The 23234-nt window shown below is 42.0% G+C and overlaps 2 protein-coding genes across 3 annotated transcripts in view; one reads left to right on the top strand and one right to left on the bottom strand.

Moving 5' to 3' along the window:
• The window catches only part of wnt4 (wingless-type MMTV integration site family, member 4), a 130122-nt gene that overhangs the window by 5893 nt on the left and 100995 nt on the right, over positions 1-23234 (top strand). The gene's annotated exons all lie outside the window — the stretch shown is intronic.
• Positions 1-23234, bottom strand: part of svbp (small vasohibin binding protein) — a 263018-nt gene that overhangs the window by 202816 nt on the left and 36968 nt on the right. For both annotated transcript variants that reach the window (XM_061875536.1, XM_061875534.1), the window contains one exon: positions 22452-22632. Coding sequence is in view for 1 of the 2 variants with exons in the window: in XM_061875534.1 (XP_061731518.1) it covers positions 22452-22632 (181 nt within the window). In the remaining variant the exon portion in view is untranslated. The remainder of the gene's footprint in view (positions 1-22451; positions 22633-23234) is intronic.

The raw sequence follows: 23234 nt of genomic DNA, 5'->3' as shown, positions 1-23234 counted from the left end.
CAAACACATAAACGCACAAACACACATAAACACACAAACACACATAAACGCACAAACACACATAAACACACAAACACACATAAACGCACAAACACACATAAACGCACAAACACATAAACGCACAAACACACACAAGGCAGAATTGAAATTGCTTCATGCTCCTGTTTTCTTCTTTCTGTCATGACGACTGAAGACTTTGCTACATTGTGCATGTACAGGATGATAGAAATACTAGGGATGCACCGATTAATCGGTAACCGAATATATTCAGCCGAATATGGCAAAAAAAGCCACATTCGGCCTTCGGTGGAATGAGTTAAAAACAAGGCCGAATAGTGGCGTGTGACGCAATTTTTTGACGCGGTGACGTTGGGATATGTTGTGTACCTGTATAAGTGTATGAGGTTACATGCACACACTTATTGAGATTTAGTGGGGCCTCTGTTTACATTATTAGCCTGTTGTGTAGGCTACCTGTATAAGTGTATGAGGTTACAAGCAAACACACTTATTGAGATTTAGTGGGGCCTCTGTTTACATTATTAGCCTGTTGTGTAGGCTACCTGTATAAGTGTATGAGGTTACATGCACACACTTATTGAGATTTAGTGGGGCCTCTGTTTACATTATTAGCCTGTTGTGTAGGCTACCTGTATAAGTGTATGAGGTTACAAGCACACACTTATTGAGATTTACTTGAGCCTTCTGTTTACATTATTAGCCTGTTGTGTAGGCTACCTGTATAAGTGTATGAGGTTACAAGCACACACTTATTGAGATTTACTTGAGTCTTCTGTTTACATTATTAGCCTGTTGTGTAGGCTACCTGTATAAGTGTATGAGGTTACAAGCACACACTTATTGAGATTTACTTGAGCCTTCTGTTTACATTATTAGCCTGTTGTGTAGGCTACCTGTATAAGTGTATGAGGTTACAAGCACACACTTATTGAGATTTACTTGAGCCTTCTGTTTACATTATTAGCATATCTACTGTGGCTAAGCAGACTTTTGCCAAAAGGACAATAATTCATTTGTTGTGGGTTTATCCACTTTAATGCACTTTATTTTTTTTTTTTGGAATGCATGTTTTGTTTGAAGGCCTAATATAAATGAAAAACGGTGCTTTTTTTGAAAAGCAAAGGCTACTGGAATATTAAAACATGTCAATATTCAATAAAAATGTACTTTATTTGAAAAACATGTCTAAAAATGTATTCTAGGCTATTTATGCAATATAAAAAAGTTGTGAAAAACTGCATTTATTATTCGGTATTTGGTATTCGGCCTCCGGCCAAGCGCTCAAATTTTATTCGGTTTCGGCTTCAGCCACAAATTTTCATTCCGGTGCATCCCTAAGAAATACACACAATGATTTGAACCCCTTCCTCAATTCGTGTTTTCGATGTAGTATTTTGAGGGAAAAAAAATAAAAAATACTCCTTCCTGTAGAGCATGAGTGTCAAACTCTGGCCCGCGGGCCAAATTTGGCCCACCGTGTAAGTTAATTTGGCCCCTGAGGCAATATCAAATTAACATTAGAGCTGGCCCGCCGGTATTATAACACAACATTCACCACTAATACTCACACTTACCAACCCTCCTAATTTTCCCGGGAGACTCCCGAATTTCAGTGCCCTCGCCGAAAATACCCCGGGGCAACCATTCTCCCGAATTTCTCTCGATTTCCACCCAAACAACAACTTAAAGGCACTACATTGAACGTCCTCTACAACCTGTCGTTCCGTCCGCTTTTTCTCCATACAAACATTGTACTATATACATACTATATGCAGACTTTAGACACAAACGAGTGAATGCAAGGCATACTCGGTCAACTGCCATACAGGTCACACTGAGGGTGGCCGTATGAACAACTTTAACACTGTTACAAATATGCACCACACGGTGAACCCGCACCAAACAAGAATGACAACCACATTTAGGGAGAACATCCGCACCGTAACACAACAGAACAAATACCCAGTATCCCTTGCAGCACTAACTCTTCCGGGATGCTACAATATACACCCCCCGCTACCACCAAACCCCGCCAAGTTAATGTTGATATTTACTAGGGATGCACCGAAATGAATATTTGTGGCCAAAGCCGAAGCCAAATAAAATTTAAACGCTTGGTCGAATACCGAATGCCGAATAATGAATGCAGTTTTTCCCCCAAAATTTAATATTGCGTAAATAGCCTAGAAAAAATATTTAAACATGTTTTTCAAATAAAGTAATTTTTTATTGAATATTGACATTTTTTTAAATATTCCAGTAGCCTTTGCTGTTCAACAAAAGCACAAAGTTTTCCATTTATATTAGGCCTTCAAACAAAACATGCATTCCAAAAAAAAAAATAAAGTGCATTAAAGTGGATAAACCCACAACAAATGAATTATTGTCCTTTTGGCAAAAGTCTGCTTAGCCACAGTAGATATGCTAATAATGTAAACAGAAGGCTCAAGTAAATCTCAATAAGTGTGTGCTTGTAACCTCATACACTTATACAGGTAGCCTACACAACAGGCTAATAATGTAAACAGAGGCCCCACTAAATCTCAATAAGTGTGTGCTTGTAACCTCATACACTTATACAGGTAGCCTACACAACAGGCTAATAATGTAAACAGAGGCCCCACTAAATCTCAATAAGTGTGTGCATGTAACCTCATACACTTATACAGGTAGCCTACACAACAGGCTAATAATGTAAACAGAGGCCCCACTAAATCTCAATAAGTGTGTGCATGTAACCTCATACACTTATACAGGTAGCCTACACAACAGGCTAATAATGTAAACAGAGGCCCCACTAAATGTGTGCTTGTAACCTCATACACTTATACAGGTAGCCTACACAACAGGCTAATAATGTAAACAGAGGCCCCACTAAATGTGTGCTTGTAACCTCATACACTTATACAGGTAGCCTACACAACAGGCTAATAATGTAAACAGAGGCCCCACTAAATGTGTGCTTGTAACCTCATACACTTATACAGGTAGCCTACACAACAGGCTAATAATGTAAACAGAGGCCCCACTAAATGTGTGCTTGTAACCTCATACACTTATACAGGTAGCCTACACAACAGGCTAATAATGTAAACAGAGGCCCCACTAAATGTGTGCTTGTAACCTCATACACTTATACAGGTAGCCTACACAACAGGCTAATAATGTAAACAGAGGCCCCACTAAATGTGTGCTTGTAACCTCATACACTTATACAGGTAACCTACACAACAGGCTAATAATGTAAACAGAAGGCTCAGGTAAATCTCAATTAAGTGTGTGCATGTAACCTCATACACTTATACAGGTAGCCTACACAACATGCTAATAATGTAAACAGAGGCCCCACTAAATCTCAATAAGTGTGTGCTTGTAACCTCATACACTTATACAGGTAGCCTACACAACAGGCTAATAATGTAAACAGAAGGCTCAAGTAAATCTCAATAAGTGTGTGCTTGTAACCTCATACACTTATACAGGTAGCCTACACAACAGGCTAATAATGTAAACAGAGAACCCACTAAATCTCAATAAGTGTGTGCTTGTAACCTCATACACTTATACAGGTAGCCTACACAACAGGCTAATAATGTAAACAGAGGCCCCACTAAATGTGTGCTTGTAACCTCATACACTTATACAGGTAACCTACACAACAGGCTAATAATGTAAACAGAAGGCTCAGGTAAATCTCAATTAAGTGTGTGCATGTAACCTCATACACTTATACAGGTAGCCTACACAACAGGCTAATAATGTAAACAGAGGCCCCACTAAATCTCAATAAGTGTGTGCTTGTAACCTCATACACTTATACAGGTAGCCTACACAACAGGCTAATAATGTAAACAGAGGGCTCAAGTAAATCTCAATAAGTGTGTGCTTGTAACCTCATACACTTATACAGGTAGCCTACACAACAGGCTAATAATGTAAACAGAAGGCTCAAGTAAATCTCAATAAGTGTGTGCTTGTAACCTCATACACTTATACAGGTAGCCTACACAACAGGCTAATAATGTAAACAGAGGGCTCAAGTAAATCTCAATAAGTGTGTGCTTGTAACCTCATACACTTATACAGGTAGCCTACACAACAGGCTAATAATGTAAACAGAAGGCTCAAGTAAATCTCAATAAGTGTGTGCTTGTAACCTCATACACTTATACAGGTAGCCTACACAACAGGCTAATAATGTAAACAGAAGGCTCAAGTAAATCTCAATAAGTGTGTGCATGTAACCTCATACACTTATACAGGTAACCTACACAACAGGCTAATAATGTAAACAGAAGGCTCAGGTAAATCTCAATTAAGTGTGTGCATGTAACCTCATACACTTATACAGGTAGCCTACACAACAGGCTAATAATGTAAACAGAGGCCCCACTAAATCTCAATAAGTGTGTGCTTGTAACCTCATACACTTATACAGGTAGCCTACACAACAGGCTAATAATGTAAACAGAGGGCTCAAGTAAATCTCAATAAGTGTGTGCTTGTAACCTCATACACTTATACAGGTAGCCTACACAACAGGCTAATAATGTAAACAGAAGGCTCAAGTAAATCTCAATAAGTGTGTGCTTGTAACCTCATACACTTATACAGGTAGCCTACACAACAGGCTAATAATGTAAACAGAAGACTCAAGTAAATCTCAATAAGTGTGTGCTTGTAACCTCATACACTTATACAGGTAGCCTACACAACAGACTAATAATGTAAACAGAGGCCCCACTAAATCTCAATAAGTGTGTGCTTGTAACCTCATACACTTATACAGGTAACCTACACAACAGGCTAATAATGTAAACAGAAGGCTCAGGTAAATCTCAATTAAGTGTGTGCATGTAACCTCATACACTTATACAGGTAGCCTACACAACAGACTAATAATGTAAACAGAGGCCCCACTAAATCTCAATAAGTGTGTGCTTGTAACCTCATACACTTATACAGGTAGCCTACACAACAGGCTAATAATGTAAACAGAGGGCTCAAGTAAATCTCAATAAGTGTGTGCTTGTAACCTCATACACTTATACAGGTAGCCTACACAACAGGCTAATAATGTAAACAGAAGGCTCAAGTAAATCTCAATAAGTGTGTGCTTGTAACCTCATACACTTATACAGGTAGCCTACACAACAGGCTAATAATGTAAACAGAAGACTCAAGTAAATCTCAATAAGTGTGTGCTTGTAACCTCATACACTTATACAGGTAGCCTACACAACAGACTAATAATGTAAACAGAGGCCCCACTAAATCTCAATAAGTGTGTGCTTGTAACCTCATACACTTATACAGGTAACCTACACAACAGGCTAATAATGTAAACAGAAGGCTCAGGTAAATCTCAATTAAGTGTGTGCATGTAACCTCATACACTTATACAGGTAGCCTACACAACAGACTAATAATGTAAACAGAGGCCCCACTAAATCTCAATAAGTGTGTGCTTGTAACCTCATACACTTATACAGGTAGCCTACACAACAGACTAATAATGTAAACAGAGGCCCCACTAAATCTCAATAAGTGTGTGCATGTAACCTCATACACTTATACAGGTAGCCTACACAACAGGCTAATAATGTAAACAGAGGCCCCACTAAATCTCAATAAGTGTGTGCATGTAACCTCATACACTTATACAGGTAGCCTACACAACAGGCTAATAATGTAAACAGAGGCCCCACTAAATCTCAATAAGTGTGTGCTTGTAACCTCATACACTTATACAGGTAGCCTACACAACAGGCTAATAATGTAAACAGAGGGCTCAAGTAAATCTCAATAAGTGTGTGCTTGTAACCTCATACACTTATACAGGTAGCCTACACAACAGGCTAATAATGTAAACAGAAGGCTCAAGTAAATCTCAATAAGTGTGTGCTTGTAACCTCATACACTTATACAGGTAGCCTACACAACAGGCTAATAATGTAAACAGAAGACTCAAGTAAATCTCAATAAGTGTGTGCTTGTAACCTCATACACTTATACAGGTAGCCTACACAACAGACTAATAATGTAAACAGAGGCCCCACTAAATCTCAATAAGTGTGTGCTTGTAACCTCATACACTTATACAGGTAACCTACACAACAGGCTAATAATGTAAACAGAAGGCTCAGGTAAATCTCAATTAAGTGTGTGCATGTAACCTCATACACTTATACAGGTAGCCTACACAACAGGCTAATAATGTAAACAGAGGCCCCACTAAATCTCAATAAGTGTGTGCATGTAACCTCATACACTTATACAGGTAGCCTACACAACAGACTAATAATGTAAACAGAGGCCCCACTAAATCTCAATAAGTGTGTGCATGTAACCTCATACACTTATACAGGTAGCCTACACAACAGACTAATAATGTAAACAGAGGCCCTACTAAATCTCAATAAGTGTGTGCATGTAACCTCATACACTTATACAGGTACACAACATTGTAACCTCATACACTTATACAGGTACACAACATTGTAACCTCATACACTTATACAGGTACACAACATTGTAACCTCATACACTTATACAGGTACACAACATTGTAACCTCATACACTTATACAGGTACACAACATTGTAACCTCATACACTTATACAGGTACACAACATTGTAACCTCATACACTTATACAGGTACACAACATATCCCAACGTCACTGCACGTTGGTTGATTGCGTCACCGCGTCAAAAACTTGCGTCACACGCCACTATTCGGCCTTGTTTTTAACTCATTCCACCGAAGGCCGAATGTGGCTTTTTTTGCCATATTCGGACAAATATATTCGGTTACCGATTAATCGGTGCATCCCTAATATTTACATTGGAAAGCTGCAAATAGGAAAGAGACATTCAATTTTTATTTTTTTTAAATTTAATATACCATTGGTATTTTTAAATTATCATTATTATTATTATTTGAAACTTGATTTTGCATGTCACTAAAGTTATATAAGCCTTGCTTGTTCAATATTCAATGCAAAACTTGTTTGGGTCCTTATTAAAATGTTAATCTGTTCAACCTCGGCCCGCGGCTTTGTTCACTTTTAAATGTTGGCCCACTCTGTATTTGAGTTTGACACCCCTGCTGTAGAATAGAGATGTAAATATATGACTGTGGAGAGGCGGAGCCGGCGGTCCGACGGCGAGGCAGGGCACGTTGGAGCCCAGCCCAAGATGGCGGCGAGGAGGCGTGGATCGCGTATCTGGGGAATGATTGAGTAATCCTCTCGCACCGTATAAAAGGGCGACAGCCGTGGACGTCAGGCGGAGAGACGGGAATAAGCCAGAGAGAGACCGAGAGCGTGAGAGAGTGAAGTGAAGTGAATTATATTTATATAGCGCTTTTCTCAAGTGACTCAAAGCGCTTTACATAGTGAAACCCAATATCTAAGTTACATTTAAAGCAGTGTGGGTGGCACTGGGAGCAGGTGGGTAAAGTGTCTTGCCCAAGGACACAACGGCAGTAACTAGGATGGCGGAAGCGGGAATCGAACCCGCAACCCTCAAGTTGCTGGCACGGCCACTCTACCAACCGAGCTATACCGCCCGGAGAAGGAACTGTTGGAAAGAGGAGAGCGAGCCGAGATGCAACAAGAATCCATCCATCCATCCATTTTCTACCCCTTATTCCCTTTCGGGGTCACGGGGGGCGCTGGCGCCTATCTCAGCATAATCGGGCGGAAGGCGGGGTAGACCCTGGACAAGTGGCCACCTCATCGCAGGGCCAACACAGATAGATAGACAACATTCACACTCACATTCACACACTAGGGACCATTTAGTGTTGCCAATCAACCTATCCCCAGGTGCATGTCTTTGGAGGTGGGAGGAAGCCGGAGTACCCGGAGGGAACCCACGCATTCACTAGGAGAACATGCAAACTCCACACAGAAAGATCCCGAGCCTGGATTTGAACCCAGGACTGCAGGACCTTCGTATTGTGAGGCAGACGCACTAACCCCTCTGCCACTGTGAAGCCCATGCAACAAAAAATTCTAAAGAAAGCGACTAAATAGAGAGCACCGACGCCCGAAGCAGAAAGGCAAGCGGAAGAGCGAGCGGCAGGCGGAGAAGCTGAAAAGCAGTCTTTATTGAAAAATAAAGAAGTCTAAACGTGCCGCCTCTATGGCCTTCCTTGACGGTCCTTGGAACCCGCACGACGGCTTGAGAAGTCTGTCACAATGACAATCCACAAGGATCAGTATAATTATAGTATTGTTCAATGTGCCCCAATAGTACTTATACGGTACTAGTAGAGCATTTCCACGGAATAGCACCTGTTGCATGCATCTGTGTATGGAAGTTGTGTGGTCAGTGCTGCCTTTTTTTTTTTTTCTACTCGCCAAAGCTTGTCCAAAGCCGCAGACAAAGCCACAGCAGGTGGATGGTTTGCAGGGTGGAGAAGTAGGGGAGGGTGGGGTCGTGGATTACAGGAGGTTCAATGCCTCTCCTCATCACGCTCCTCGACTCTGAAGAAAAGCTTGATTAATCGGAACCTAATAGGATGGAGGGGCCAAACTTTGCCCTTTTACTGGGGTCGGATAGGCTTTTGGGACACCGGGCGACGAATAGAACCGACCACTGAGGCAAGATGAATAGTTTGGATGACAGTGGAGATAACTTTTTTATTACTGTTTTTTTTTCTCTAGACCTGATAAATGGATCTGACACTTGCAATGCATCTGTGTTTAGTGGGAAAGTAGTGCACACCAACGCAGAAAACTGGTGTTTGAACCAGGGGTCGGCAACCCAAAACGTTGAAAGAGTCATATTGGACCACGAATACAAACCCCGTTTGCATATGAGTTGGGAAATTGTGTTAGATGTAAATATAAACAGAATACAATGATTTGCAAATCCTTTTCAAGCCATATTCAGTTGAATATGCTACAAAGACAACATATTTCATGTTCAAACTCATAAACTTATTTTTTGTGCAAATAATCATTAACTTTAGAATTTGATGCCAGCAACACGTGACAAAGAAGTTGGGAAAGGTGGCAATAAATACTGATAAAGTTGAGGAATGCTCATCAAACACTTATTTGGAACATCCCACAGGTGTGCAGGCTAATTGGGAACAGGTGGGTGCCATGATTGGGTATAAAAACAGCTTCCATGAAATGCTCCCTCAATCATCAGGAGATGATGAAATCTCCTGATGATTGAGGGATCCCCTCATGAAACAGTTCTGTAGAGATAAAGTAGTCTTGTATTTTTTTCCCCACACATACATACATATATATACATATACATATACTTATGTATATATATATATATACATATACATATACATATGTATATATATATATATACATATACATATGTATATATATATATATACATATACATATGTATATATATATATATACATATACATATACATATACATATGTATATATATATATATATATATATATATATATGTATATATATATATATATATATATATATATATATATATATATATATATATATATATATATCAGGGCTGTGAATCTTTGGGTGTCCCACGATTCGATTCAAAATTTATTTATTTTTTCCCCAATTCTACACGATTCTCGATTCAAAAACGATTTTTTCCCGATTTAGAAGGATTCTGTATTCATTCAATACATAGATTTCAGCAGGATCTACCCCAGTCTGCTGACATGCTAGCAGAGTAGTAGATTTTATTTAAAAAGCTTTTATAATTGTAAAGGACAATGTTTTATCAACTGAATTTGTTTTGACTATTAAACGAACCAAAAATATGAGTTATTTTATCTTTGTGAAAACATTGGACACAGTGTGTTGTCCAGCTTATGAGATGCCATGCAAGTGTAAGCCACTGTGACACTATTGTTCTTTTTTTATAAATGTCTAATGATAATGTCAATGAGGGATTTTTAATCACTGCTATGCTGAAATGATAACTAATATTGATACTGTTGTTGATAATATTCATTTTTGTTTCACTACTTTTGGTTTGTTCTGTGTGGTGTTTGTGTCTCCTCTCAATTGTTCTGTTTATTGCAGTTCTGAGTGTTGCTGGCTCAGGTTCGGTTTTGGAATTGGATTGCATTGTTATGGTATCCAATGGTTTTGTTGGATTGATAAAAAAATAAAAATAAAAATCGATTTTTAAAAATGAGAATCGAATCTGAATCGCACGATGTGAGAATCGTGATTCATTATTGGAATCCATTTTTTAACCAAACCCCTAATATATATATATATTTATATATATTAGTGTACACTCGGCGCGATGCGAAGATGCAAGAAATGCAAGGCCGAGTATTTAGTTTAAGAATATTTTTCAACATACTGAGAAAAAAAAGGTCTCATGTTTGTTTTGTCCATCAAAAAAAGTCGACTTATTATTCGTGAGAAAACACTTCTCTTAAGGTATGTTGGGGTTGATTGAAGGTAGCTCACTTTACTTGTTGACAAGCCAAATGTTCTTCTTCCATTAGCAGATCATTTTGCTTAATTCAAGTAAAATACCCATCATTTTTGTATTTGTTTAGTTTTTGTTTTTGAAGACTGACTTTCTGCAGTGTATATATTAAGTGATTGGTCAAAAGGCCGTGCCTTCAAGGTTTATTGGCGCTCTGTACTTCTCCCTACGTCCGTGTACCACTCCGTACAGCGGCGTTGTGAAAAGTCATACATTTTACTTTTTGAAACCAATACCGATCATTTCCGATATTACATTTTAAAGCATTTATCGGCCGATAACATCGGCAGTCCGATCTTGTCGGACATCTCTATATAGCAGGGGTCGGCAACCCGCAGCTCCAGAGCCTCAGGTGGTACCTGGATCACTCTGATGTGGCTCAGCTGCATACTTGCCGACCCCTCCATTTTTCTGGGAGGTTTTCCGGATTTCAGTGCCTCTCCCAGAAAAACAATCTCAGATTTTCACCCGGACAAGAATATTGAGGGCATGTCGTGATGGCAATGCCTTAAACGTCTTGACCATGTCGTCGCGTCCACTTTAATACTAGCTATCTGAGTGCCGGCCGACCACATCTGGTGAGCGGCTGCTGACTGCAAGGCATACTTGTTCAACAGCCATACAGGTTACACTGAGGGTTGGGATGTAAACAACTTTAGCACTCTTACTAATATGCGCCACACTGTGAACCCACACCAAACAAGAATGACGAACATATTTCGGGAGAATAGCCGCACTGTAACACGACATAAACACAACAGAACTATTAACCAGAATCCCATGCATCCTTAACTCTTCCTGGCTACATTATACACCCCCACTCCCCCCCTCCGTGCATCGGTTGAGGTGGGCGGGGTTTGGTGGTAGCGGGGCTGTACAATGTAGCCCGGAATAATTAGGGATGCATGGGATTTTGGGTATTTGTTCTGTTGTGTTAGTTAGGGATGATAAATAAATAAATGGGTTGTACTTGTGTAGCGCTTTTCTACCTTCAAGGTACTCAAAGCGCTTTGACACTACTTCCACATTTACCCATTCACACACACATTCACACACTGATGGAGGGAGCTGCCATGCAAGGCGCCAACCAGCACCCATCAGGAGCAAGGGTGAAGTGTCTTGCTCAGGACACAACGGACGTGACGAGGTTGGTACTAGGTGGGATTTGAACCAGGGACCCTCGGGTTGCGCACGGCCACTCTCCCACTGCGCCACGCCGTCCGGATGCATGGGATTCTGGGTATGTGTTCTGTTGTGTTTAGTGTTACAGTGCGGATGCTCTCCCGAAATGTGTTTGTCATTCTTGTTTTGTGTGTTTCACAGTGTGGCGCATATTAGTAAGAGTGCTAAAGTTGTTTACATCACAACCCTCAGTGTAACCTGTATGGCTGTTGATCAAGTATGCCTTGCAGTCACTTATGTGTGTCTGCAGAAGCCTCATACATCATGTGAATGGGCTGGTAAGCTGTTTGTTACGGTTTTAGAGGCCACTAAACGCATTGTCATCATAGCATGTCCTTATTATTGTTGTTTGGGTGAAAACCAGCAGACATTCGAGAAAATGGTTGCTCTGAAACTCAGTAGTGTGCCGCAAAATTTGTGATGGTTGGCAAATGTGATGTTGTCAAGCGGCATTCAAATAAAACTCGCTAGCCGCGCTAATATTAAATTTCCATATTAAGGTGCGGGTTGCGTGTCTGAGACCCCTGGTAATACATAGCACAAAGCAAAAAAAAAAAACTTTGTACGCTGTGTTATTTCATTTTAAATTTCCAAAGAGTTGTGGCTCCCATGGTTTTCTTTATTTTGTGAAACGGGTCCAAATGGCTCTTTGAGTGGTAAAGGTTGCCGACCCCTGCTGTATATGAATGAGGTAGACACCCACTACTAGTCTGATAGTTTATATATCAATGATGAAATATTAACATTGCAACACATGACAATACGGCCTTTTTACTTTACTAAATTGCAATTTTAAATTTCCCGCGGAAGTATCCTGTTGAAAACATCGCAGTATGATGACACGTGCGCCGTGACGTCACGGATTGTAGCCGCCATTTTTTTCCAAGCCTGATCAAAGCTATAAGTAGTCTGCTTTAATTGCATAATTCCACAGTATTCTGGACATCTGTGTTGAAGAATCTTTTGCAATTTGTTCAATTAATATTGGAGACGTCAAGGAAGAAAGATGTAGGTGGGAAGCGGTGTATTGCGGCCGCCTTTAGCAACACAAACACAGCCGGTGTTTCAGTGTTTAAAATTCCCGAAGGTGAAGCTTTACTATGGAACAGAGCGGTCAAGCGAACATGGTTCCCGAGCACATGTCAACCGGCAGGTTTCGCTGAGAAAATGGTGGTAATAAGTCGGCTCTTACCGTAGACATGAGCGGAGCTTGCGTCCTCCTGCAGCTGGGTGGCTTCCCTCAGGGACACTGGCGGTCACCATACCCGTGGCCACACCCCTCCGACATTCGGGTACCATATAATCTCACTAAAACATTAGTAACACAATAAGTAGATAAGGGATTTTCCAGAATTATCCTAGTAAACCAGTGTTAATTTTGTTGACGAAAAATTTTCGTCATAGTTATCGTCAACAACCTTTTTTTTTGTGACTAAAACGAGACAATAACTTAATAAAAAATAATTTACGTGAACCAAGACGATGACGAGGTGTATTGACATATTCGTCAACGAATAAAAACGAGACGAAAATGTCTGCCAGAGACGAGATCCAATTGGAACTCATTTGGTTAGGAAGAGGCGGGAGGAGTTGGGAAGAGAACCAATCAGAGCGACTTGCTAAGGAAGTTACGTAAACGTAGTTTGCGTTTGAGACTGACCCAGGAATGCGCTGCTGAAGACAAAATGTCAACGCCAGGGAGGAAGAGGAGAGAGGACATATGGGGACATTTTATATTTGACATCAAAGATAACAAAACGCCGTGTAAGAAATGCAGCGCCAGGATTACGGGGAAAAACACAACAAACTTGAAGCGACATTTACAGTCCAATCACCCCCAAATCCACACCCAGGTCAGCATTTTCCACAACATACAACTCACTCCACGTCATCCAGTTTATTACACGGCTTACTCCTGAAATACTACATTGGAGACATGATATTTCATCAAAATACGACTTGTATCGGTGATTTTCGGCTGTTTTGCTTTGACTTTCAGAAATTGAAGGGAAAGTTTACATATTACCCTTTAGTCGACTAAATCTACTATAGTTTCCGTCGACTATAATCTTATGATATTCCGTCAACTAAAACTAGACTAAAACAATTTAAATAACTAAATTATGACTAAAACTAAATTACATTTTAGTCAAAAGACTATGACTAAAACTAAATCAAATTTTGTTGTCAAAATTAACACTGCTAATAACATCTTTTTTTTTTTTTTTTAAGTCCTTCACTCTCACTTTCCTCATCCACGAATCTTTCATCCTCGCTCAAATTAATGGGGAAATCGTCGCTTTCTCGGTTTGAATCGCTCTGGCTGCTGGTGGCCATGATTATAAACAATGTTCAGATGTGAGGAGCTCCACAACCCGTGATGTCACGCGCACATCGTCTGCTACTTCCGGTACAGGCAAGGCTTTTTTATTAGCGACCAAAAGTTGTCAACTTTATCCTCGATGTTCTCTACTAAATCCTTCCAGCAAAAATATGGCAATATCGCGAAATGATGAAGTATGACACATAAACAGACTATAGCAGGTCCATTCAGGTCAATTGTTAGTTTTTCCTTTATTACCTCTCGTGTTATTTATTTGACCCCATATTTGTTCCCACAACCACACCTTAAATTAGAGTCTCTAATCTCGTTGTATGCAAATATGTCAATAAAGTATCTTCTATCCCCGTTTGAATAAGAAAATCTCATTTCAGTAGGCCTTTAATTTGGTCAATTGAAAAGTAGCTCGCCTGCAGAAAAAGTTTGGGCACCCCCTGGACTGCAAGATATTTTCCATTAATAAGTTGATGACAAAGCGTGATTTTCGATGCTGCCACGGGTGACAAGACAATCTGGCTTTTCTCTGCTCCCGTGACGCCCGGCAGGCTTTGTAATGGACACCTGTTGGGGCCTTTCAGCAGAGCTCAGTCTGGCCCCTGGACCTTCACAAGACCTCTGGGAGCCCTCCCTTGACTCCCCATTGTCTGTGTAAGTGTGTGTGTGTGTGTGTGTGTGTGTGTGTGTGTGTGTGTGTGTGTGCCTCCCAGGGCCCGGTGACTCCTCTTTGTCTCCGCTCGGCCTGCTGTCAGATTGTGTCTTTGTTATGACAGTTGGTCTGCTTCTATACGGACTAAATCACCGCTCTCAGCTGTTCATCGACTGACCTAACCCCTGACAACCCTCGTGACACCTAACACACACACACACACACACACACACACACACACACACTCGCACAAATACGAACCGCGGCCTTCTCCTCCGCCGCTTCCCTGTGGAAAAAAGTCGACATTTTTCCAAGGAGAAGTAAAAGAGGATGAAGTGAAAGAGAGAAAGGGTGGGGCGGGGAGGCCAGAGGCCATTTGACCTCTGACCTGGGTGTTGTCGGCGTGGCATTGAGAGGGTCAGAGGACACAACAACCCTGGCTAATGAGTAACCACACGCTGCATACGACACACAAATAGACGGGTCAGGAGTGGCCTCTAAAATTGGATTAAATTGGGGGACAGAAAGAGAGTCTTCTCTCTTGTCAGAGTCGGTCAATGGCGATTTTTTTTTGAAAGATTTCAAGAAGCTTCCATGCAGGTCCTTCAATCGCACTGTAGAGATCCATCCATCCATCCATCCATCTTCTTACGCTTATCCGAGGTTGGGTCACGGGGGCAGCAGCCTAAGCAGGGAAGCCCAGACTCTCCTCTCCCAAGCAGATTCATCCAGCTCTTCCCGAGGCCTTCCCAGGCCAGCCGGGGGTCATAGTCCAGGGTCTTCCCCGTGGCTTCCTTCCGTCCCGAAACACCTCCCTAGGGTGGCATCCTGACCAGATGCCCGAACCACCTCATCTGGCTCCTCTCCATGTGGAGGAGCAGCGGCTTTACTTTGAGTTCCTCCCGGATGGCAGAGCTTCTCACCCTATCTCTAAGGGAGAGCCAGAGGAAACTCATTTGGGCCGCTTGTACCCGTGATCTTGTCCTTTCAGTCATAACCCAAAGCTCATGACCATAGGTGAGGATGGGAACGTAGATCGACCGGTAAATTGAGAGGTTTGCCTTCCGGCTCAGCTCCTTCTTCATCACAATGGATCGGTACAACGTCCGCATTACTGAAGTCGCCGCACCAAAGTGATATACAAGCAAAATATGCTTTTAGCTACAAACCTTATGAGTTGGGAAATTGTGTTAGATGTAAATATAAACAGAATACAATGATTTGCAAATCCTTTTCAAGCCATATTCAGTTGAATATGCTACAAAGACAACATATTTGATGTTTAAACTCATAAACTTTGTTTTCCTCTGCAAATAATAATTAACTTGGCTGCAACACGTGCCAAAGTAGTTGGGAAAGGGCATGTTCACCACTGTGTTACATCACCTTTTCTTTTAACAACACTCAATAAATGTTTGGGAACTGAGGAAACTAATTGTTGAAGCTTTGAAAGTGGAATTATTTCCTATTCTTGTTTTATGTAGCGCTTCAGTCGTTTAACAGTCCGCTGTCGTATTTTACGCTTCATAATGCGGCAAAAGTTTTAAATGGGAGACCGGTCTGGACGGCAGACGGGCCAGGAAAGTACCCACACTCTTTTTTTTACGAAGCCACGCTGTTAACACATGCTGAATGGGGCTTGACATTGTCTTGCTGAAATAAGCAGGGGCGTCCATGAAAAAGACGGCGATTAGATGGCAGCATATGTTGTTCCAAAACCTGTATGTACCTTTCAGCATTAATGGTGCCTTCACAGATGTGTAAGTTACCCATGCCTTGGGCACTAATACACCCCCATACCATCACAGATGTGTAAGTTACCCATGTCTTGGGCACTAATACACCCCCATACCATCACACATGTGTAAGTTACCCATGTCTTGGGCACTAATACACCCCCATACCATCACACATGTGTAAGTTACCCATGTCTTGGGCACTAATACACCCCCATACCATCACACATGTGTAAGTTACCCATGTCTTGGGCACTAATACACCCCCATACCATCACACATGTGTAAGTTACCCATGCCTTGGGCACTAATACACCCCCATACCATCACACATGTGTAAGTTACCCATGTCTTGGGCACTAATACACCCCCATACCATCACACATGTGTAAGTTACCCATGCCTTGGGCACTAATACACCCCCATACCATCACACATGTGTAAGTTACCCATGTCTTGGGCACTAATACACCCCCATACCATCACACATGTGTAAGTTACCCATGCCTTGGGCACTAATACACCCCCATACCATCACACATGTGTAAGTTACCCATGCCTTGGGCACTAATACACCCCCATACCATCACACATGTGTAAGTTACCCATGTCTTGGGCACTAATACACCCCCATACCATCACACATGTGTAAGTTACCCATGTCTTGGGCACTAATACACCCCCATACCATCACACATGTGTAAGTTACCCATGCCTTGGCCACTAATGCACCCCCATACCATCACACATGTGTAAGTTACCCATGCCTTGGGCACTAATACACCCCCATACCATCACACATGTGTAAGTTACCCATGTCTTGGGCACTAATACACCCCCATACCATCACACATGTGTAAGTTACCCATGCCTTGGGCACTAATACACCCCCATACCATCACACATGTGTAAGTTACCCATGCCTTGGGCACTAATACACCCCCATACCATCACACATGTGTAAGTTACCCATGTCTTGGGCACTAATACACCCCCATACCATCACACATGTGTAAGTTACCCATGCCTTGGGCACTAATACACCCCCATACCATCACACATGTGTAAGTTACCCATGTCTTGGGCACTAATACACCCCCATACCATCACACATGTGTAAGTTACCCATGTCTTGGCCACTAATGCACCCCCATACCATCACACATGTGTAAGTTACCCATGCCTTGGGCACTAATACACCCCCATACCATCACACATGTGTAAGTTACCCATGTCTTGGGCACTAATACACCCCCATACCATCACACATGTGTAAGTTACCCATGCCTTGGGCACTAATACACCCCCATACCATCACACATGTGTAAGTTACCCATGCCTTGGGCACTAATACACCCCCATACCATCACACATGTGTAAGTTACCCATGTCTTGGGCACTAATACACCCCCATACCATCACACATGTGTAAGTTACCCATGCCTTGGGCACTAATACACCCCCATACCATCACACATGTGTAAGTTACCCATGTCTTGGGCACTAATACACCCCCATACCATCACACATGTGTAAGTTACCCATGCCTTGGGCACTAATACACCCCCATACCATCACACATGTGTAAGTTACCCATGTCTTGTTCACTAATACACCCCCATACCATCACACATGTGTAAGTTACCCATGTCTTGGGCACTAATACACCCCCATACCATCACACATGTGTAAGTTACCCATGCCTTGGGCACTAATACACCCCCATACCATCACACATGTGTAAGTTACCCATGTCTTGGGCACTAATACACCCCCATACCATCACACATGTGTAAGTTACCCATGTCTTGGGCACTAATACACCCCCATACCATCACACATGTGTAAGTTACCCATGTCTTGGGCACTAATACACCCCCATACCATCACACATGTGTAAGTTACCCATGTCTTGGGCACTAATACACCCCCATACCATCACACATGTGTAAGTTACCCATGTCTTGGGCACTAATACACCCCCATACCATCACACATGTGTAAGTTACCCATGCCTTGGGCACTAATACACCCCCATACCATCACACATGTGTAAGTTACCCATGTCTTGGGCACTAATACACCCCCATACCATCACACATGTGTAAGTTACCCATGCCTTGGGCACTAATACACCCCCATACCATCACACATGTGTAAGTTACCCATGTCTTGGGCACTAATACACCCCCATACCATCACACATGTGTAAGTTACCCATGCCTTGGGCACTAATACACCCCCATACCATCACACATGTGTAAGTTACCCATGTCTTGTTCACTAATACACCCCCATACCATCACACATGTGTAAGTTACCCATGTCTTGGGCACTAATACACCCCCATACCATCACACATGTGTAAGTTACCCATGCCTTGGGCACTAATACACCCCCATACCATCACACATGTGTAAGTTACCCATGTCTTGGGCACTAATACACCCCCATACCATCACACATGTGTAAGTTACCCATGTCTTGGGCACTAATACACCCCCATACCATCACACATGTGTAAGTTACCCATGTCTTGGGCACTAATACACCCCCATACCATCACACATGTGTAAGTTACCCATGTCTTGGGCACTAATACACCCCCATACCATCACACATGCTGGCTTTTCCACTTTGCCTTGAAAACAGTCTAGATGGTTCGCTTTCCCTTTGGTCCGGATGACACGATGTCGAATATTTCGTAAAACAATTTGAAATGTGAAGTCGTCAGACCACAGAACACTTTTCCACTTTCCAAGAAGTGTCCGAAGATGGAGCTAACTGACATATGTGTATGGTTAACTGAAGTGTGTGTTACCAAGTGTTGAGGAGAGGGAACGAAAGAAGCGACAAGGTCCGTGGCCAGGCGCGGGTCGAGGATAGGAGCGAGGCAGTTTAGTCCGTGTCCGAGCACGGGTCAAGGATCGAGGAAGGGAGTCCAAATCCACAGGAGTAACAAACCGTGAGATCACAAAGGGGGAGACTCGGGAAGGCAGGTACGCAAAAGGTATAATTAAGTTCCCGCTAGTCCTTTAAGCAGCTCGCCCTTATCAGTCCCAAGTGTGCAGACTGCAGATAGTCTGCAGGCTTGTCGCTGCGTGGGTGTGCTGCGCTCAGCGCGAGTAGGGGCGTGTCTCAACGCGTCGTCAGCGGAAATGCCGGTAGCTCCAGTTGCTGAGGACACGCGGGTTCGAGTCCGTGCCGTGACACAAACGATGATTTAGTACGTATGAATTGTTTTAGTTATATTGTAAAAAGTACAAACGTTGCTTGAATGAAGAATATTTTTGAGCAGAAACGCTATGGCCGGTTTTAGTTTCGGTTTTAAGGCAAAACAGGAAGTACATTTTCAGCTCGCAGCCCCTACTGGGAGCTCACTCGTCGGAAAGATGGCACCGTAGCACAAACAATAACAACACTAGTCGCCGTCTCAGTCTTCTGCTCGGGTTTAATGAAACCTATTGAACAAAACAGTATGCTGGACATTGAATATTGTGGACTGTTCTTTATTTATTGACTTTTATATGCAAGTTGTTTGGGGGGGTTTTTCTGCTTGTTTTTCTTTTATTTGGGTTTTATCATTTTATCTTCTGTGATACGAATGTGCGACTTGTCCGCGGTGTACCCCGCCTTCCGCCCGAATGCAGCTGAGATAGGCTCCAGCACCCACCGCGACCTCACAAAAGGGACAAGCGGTAGAAAATGGATGTATATGAATCCCCCTGGGTATGAAATAAAATGACCATTACCGTATTTCTTTGAATTGCCGCTGGGGCGCTAATTAATTTAAAACCTCTTCTCACTCCGTCGCTTACCAAAGGCATGCGGTAAATTTAGGCCTGCGCTTATAAATTTGAGTGTGATGTAAGGATACCATCATGAAAAGCACATTTAATTAAAAAAGCGTTATTCTGGTCTTACCTTTACTTATAAATGAAGTCCATGCGCAGCTCCTTCTGATCAAAAGCATCGATAACTTGTTTATAGAAGTCTTCCTTATCTTTCTTCAGTTTTAAAAGTCTCTCTGTCTCGATGGAGATCTTCCTTTATTACCTCCTGCTTCCATTGAAAGTCCAGTTTAGAAAACTGTTTTATTTTAGATATGTAATCCTCCATGTTAAAAGTGCAAGCGAGAGGAAAAAATAAAGGATCGCTGCTCACTCTTGCTGCTTGTTGTCACTTCTTCTGCAGCCGAGTTGTCGCAAGAAGGATCACTAGCGCCCTCTGCCACCAGGAGGCGGGAGTCATTTAATGACTCATATTTGACACACGCAGCTACGGTATATTAATAAAACATAGCTGCTTACTGTTCTTTTTAGCATATTCAATAGCTTGGACCTTGAATCCTACTGAATAGCTCTTAATCTTCTTCCCTTTTTGCGATTTCAAATGATTGAAAATGATGACAGGTGAAGTGTCACTCGTGACGTGACGAGTTTGACCCTGTGGAAATTCTAGGCATATGCTAATTATTTTGCGAAACAATTTTGACCTGGCGGAAATTATAGACATGCGCTAATAAAATTAATAATTTGCGAAACAAGTTCGTTAATCCTGAGCCGGCGGTAATGCTAAGGATGCGCTAATTAGTTTGCGAAACGAGTTTGATTCTGGGCAGGCGCATACTATATACCCGGCGGCAATTCAAGGAAATACGGTAATACTACTATTACTAATTTTGTCAATGAGCGGGAGGGAAAAAAAGCCCAAAATTGTCTGCACCATTTTATAAGCCGCAGGGTTCAAAGTGTAGGGAAAAATGTGGTGGCTTATAGTCAGGAATTCCAGATGCAACAACAATTTAATGCATCGATTTGGAAAAAAAAAGATAAAATACATTTTTCAAATCCTCACTTTAAGCACAATGAAGTAAAGGCCCAGCATTCCTCTTTTTTGTTAACAATCACAACCGACATAACTCTTTTGTCATGTTTGTGTGTCCTTGTGTTTGTGCACACACTTGTGTGACTTGCAAGAGAGCAAATGTTAGAGGTCTGAGAAGCGCTGATGTTACCGGGGTGATGGCCCAGGAGTGCAAAGCCAGCAGCAATATAAAACCTGTTCTTTCCCAAAATGCCTTTGTGCCGGTGTGTGTGTGCCAGATACCGTTGCTATGGGGACGGAAGGTCGATAGGGTAACACATCCTGACTTGGAATTTCTCCTCTCTCATGACCCTCTACAAGTCTGTCTTCGTCGATCAGGTACAATTATGTACACTAAGTCAAGCACTGATCATAGCGTTTTCTAAATAATCAGGGGCGGTCCCCAAAATCAGTATGTCGAACATTTAAATGAGTACATTGTGATTTATAAAATAAAACATTTAAAACAGATGTGCTCAATAAACTTATGAAGCACACACTGCCTCTTTAAGAACGTACTCTTGATATTGACCCTTTAAAAACTAAATTATAAAACAAGTGTCAACTACAATGGGCAAAAGATCTCAGGAACAGGATTGGACCGTACAGACAAGTGTGCGCCTTTCCAAAATTATGTCCAATCAACTGGTTTTACCACAGGTGAACATTCAAAGATGATCATTTGGAACAGGATGTGTTATGATCCGCCGCCTGGATCATATGTTAGTTTGGTTTTTGAGTGACTTTGTGTTTTCTGTTTGTTTTTGGATTCTTCCTTATTTACCTTGTTACCAAAGTTTCGGATTTGTTCCACCTGCTCTGGTTTTTGTCGCGCTCCTGTGATTCCTGATTACTGCCCTTATTTAAGCCTGCCTTTTTCCCTTCGTTCGATCTTGATCCTTTGTTTGCGGTATGCAACACTCACGTTGGAATTTCCTAAATCTTGTCTCTAGACTAAGTAGCTCCTTAGCTTCCGGTGCGCTTGGCACATCATTTTTGGACTCTGTTTTCCGTGCTAAGTTTTAGCTTGAATTAAATTAGATAGTACTTTATTTATTCCTTCAGGAAAATTACAATTTTCAGCACAATCCCATTCAAGATTCATAACTTCCCGTGCGTAGGCACGCCTTTTCTTTTGTCTGTTTTTGTACCAGTGTTATCTTTTTGTAAAAATATCTATTAAACCAAGCTCTTACCTTCTATTCCTGTTCCTTCTGGTCCATTTGCATCTTGGGGTGGACAACACGAGCATCACGAGCATCACTTTACGCTCCCATCGTGACGAGGATGCACTTGGTCGCACTTTCAAGCTTCCCGGCAAAGGTTGTGAATACTTGTCCAAAATCCAAAAGCAGTGAAGTTGGCACTTTGTGTAAACTGTAAATAAAAACAGGATAAAATGATTTGCAAATTCTCTTCAACCTACATGCAATTGAACAGACAGCAAAGACAAGATACTTAACGTTCAAACTGGAAAACCTTCTTATTTTTTGCAACTATCAGCTCATTTGGAATTAGATGCCTGCAACATGGTTCCAAAAAGTTGGTAAAAAGTGGCAAAAAAGACTGAAAACGTTGGGGAATGCTCATCAAACACTTATATGGAACATCCCACAGGTGTGCAGGCTAATTGGGAATAGGTGGGTGCCATGATTGGCTATAAAAGCAGCTTCCATGAAATCCTCTTTGTGAACAAATGCATATATGTCCATCCATCCATTTTCTACCGCTTATTCCCTTTGGGGTTGCTGGTGCCTATCTCAGCTACAATCGGGCAGAAGGCGGCGTACACCCTGGACAAGTTGCCACCTCATCACAGGGCCAACACAGATAGACAGACAATATTCACACACTAGGGACCATTTAGTGTTGCCAATCAACCTATCCCCAGGTGCATGTCTTTGGAGGTGGGAGGGGCCTATCCCCAGGTGCATGTCTTTGGAGGTGGGAGGAAGCCGGAGTACCCGGAGGGAACCCAC

Source organism: Nerophis ophidion, linkage group LG16 (assembly GCF_033978795.1).
Source record: "Nerophis ophidion isolate RoL-2023_Sa linkage group LG16, RoL_Noph_v1.0, whole genome shotgun sequence".
Taxonomy (NCBI): domain Eukaryota; kingdom Metazoa; phylum Chordata; class Actinopteri; order Syngnathiformes; family Syngnathidae; genus Nerophis; species Nerophis ophidion.
Note: the sequence above shows the minus strand (reverse complement) of the source record. Positions and strands in the feature narration are given on the sequence as shown.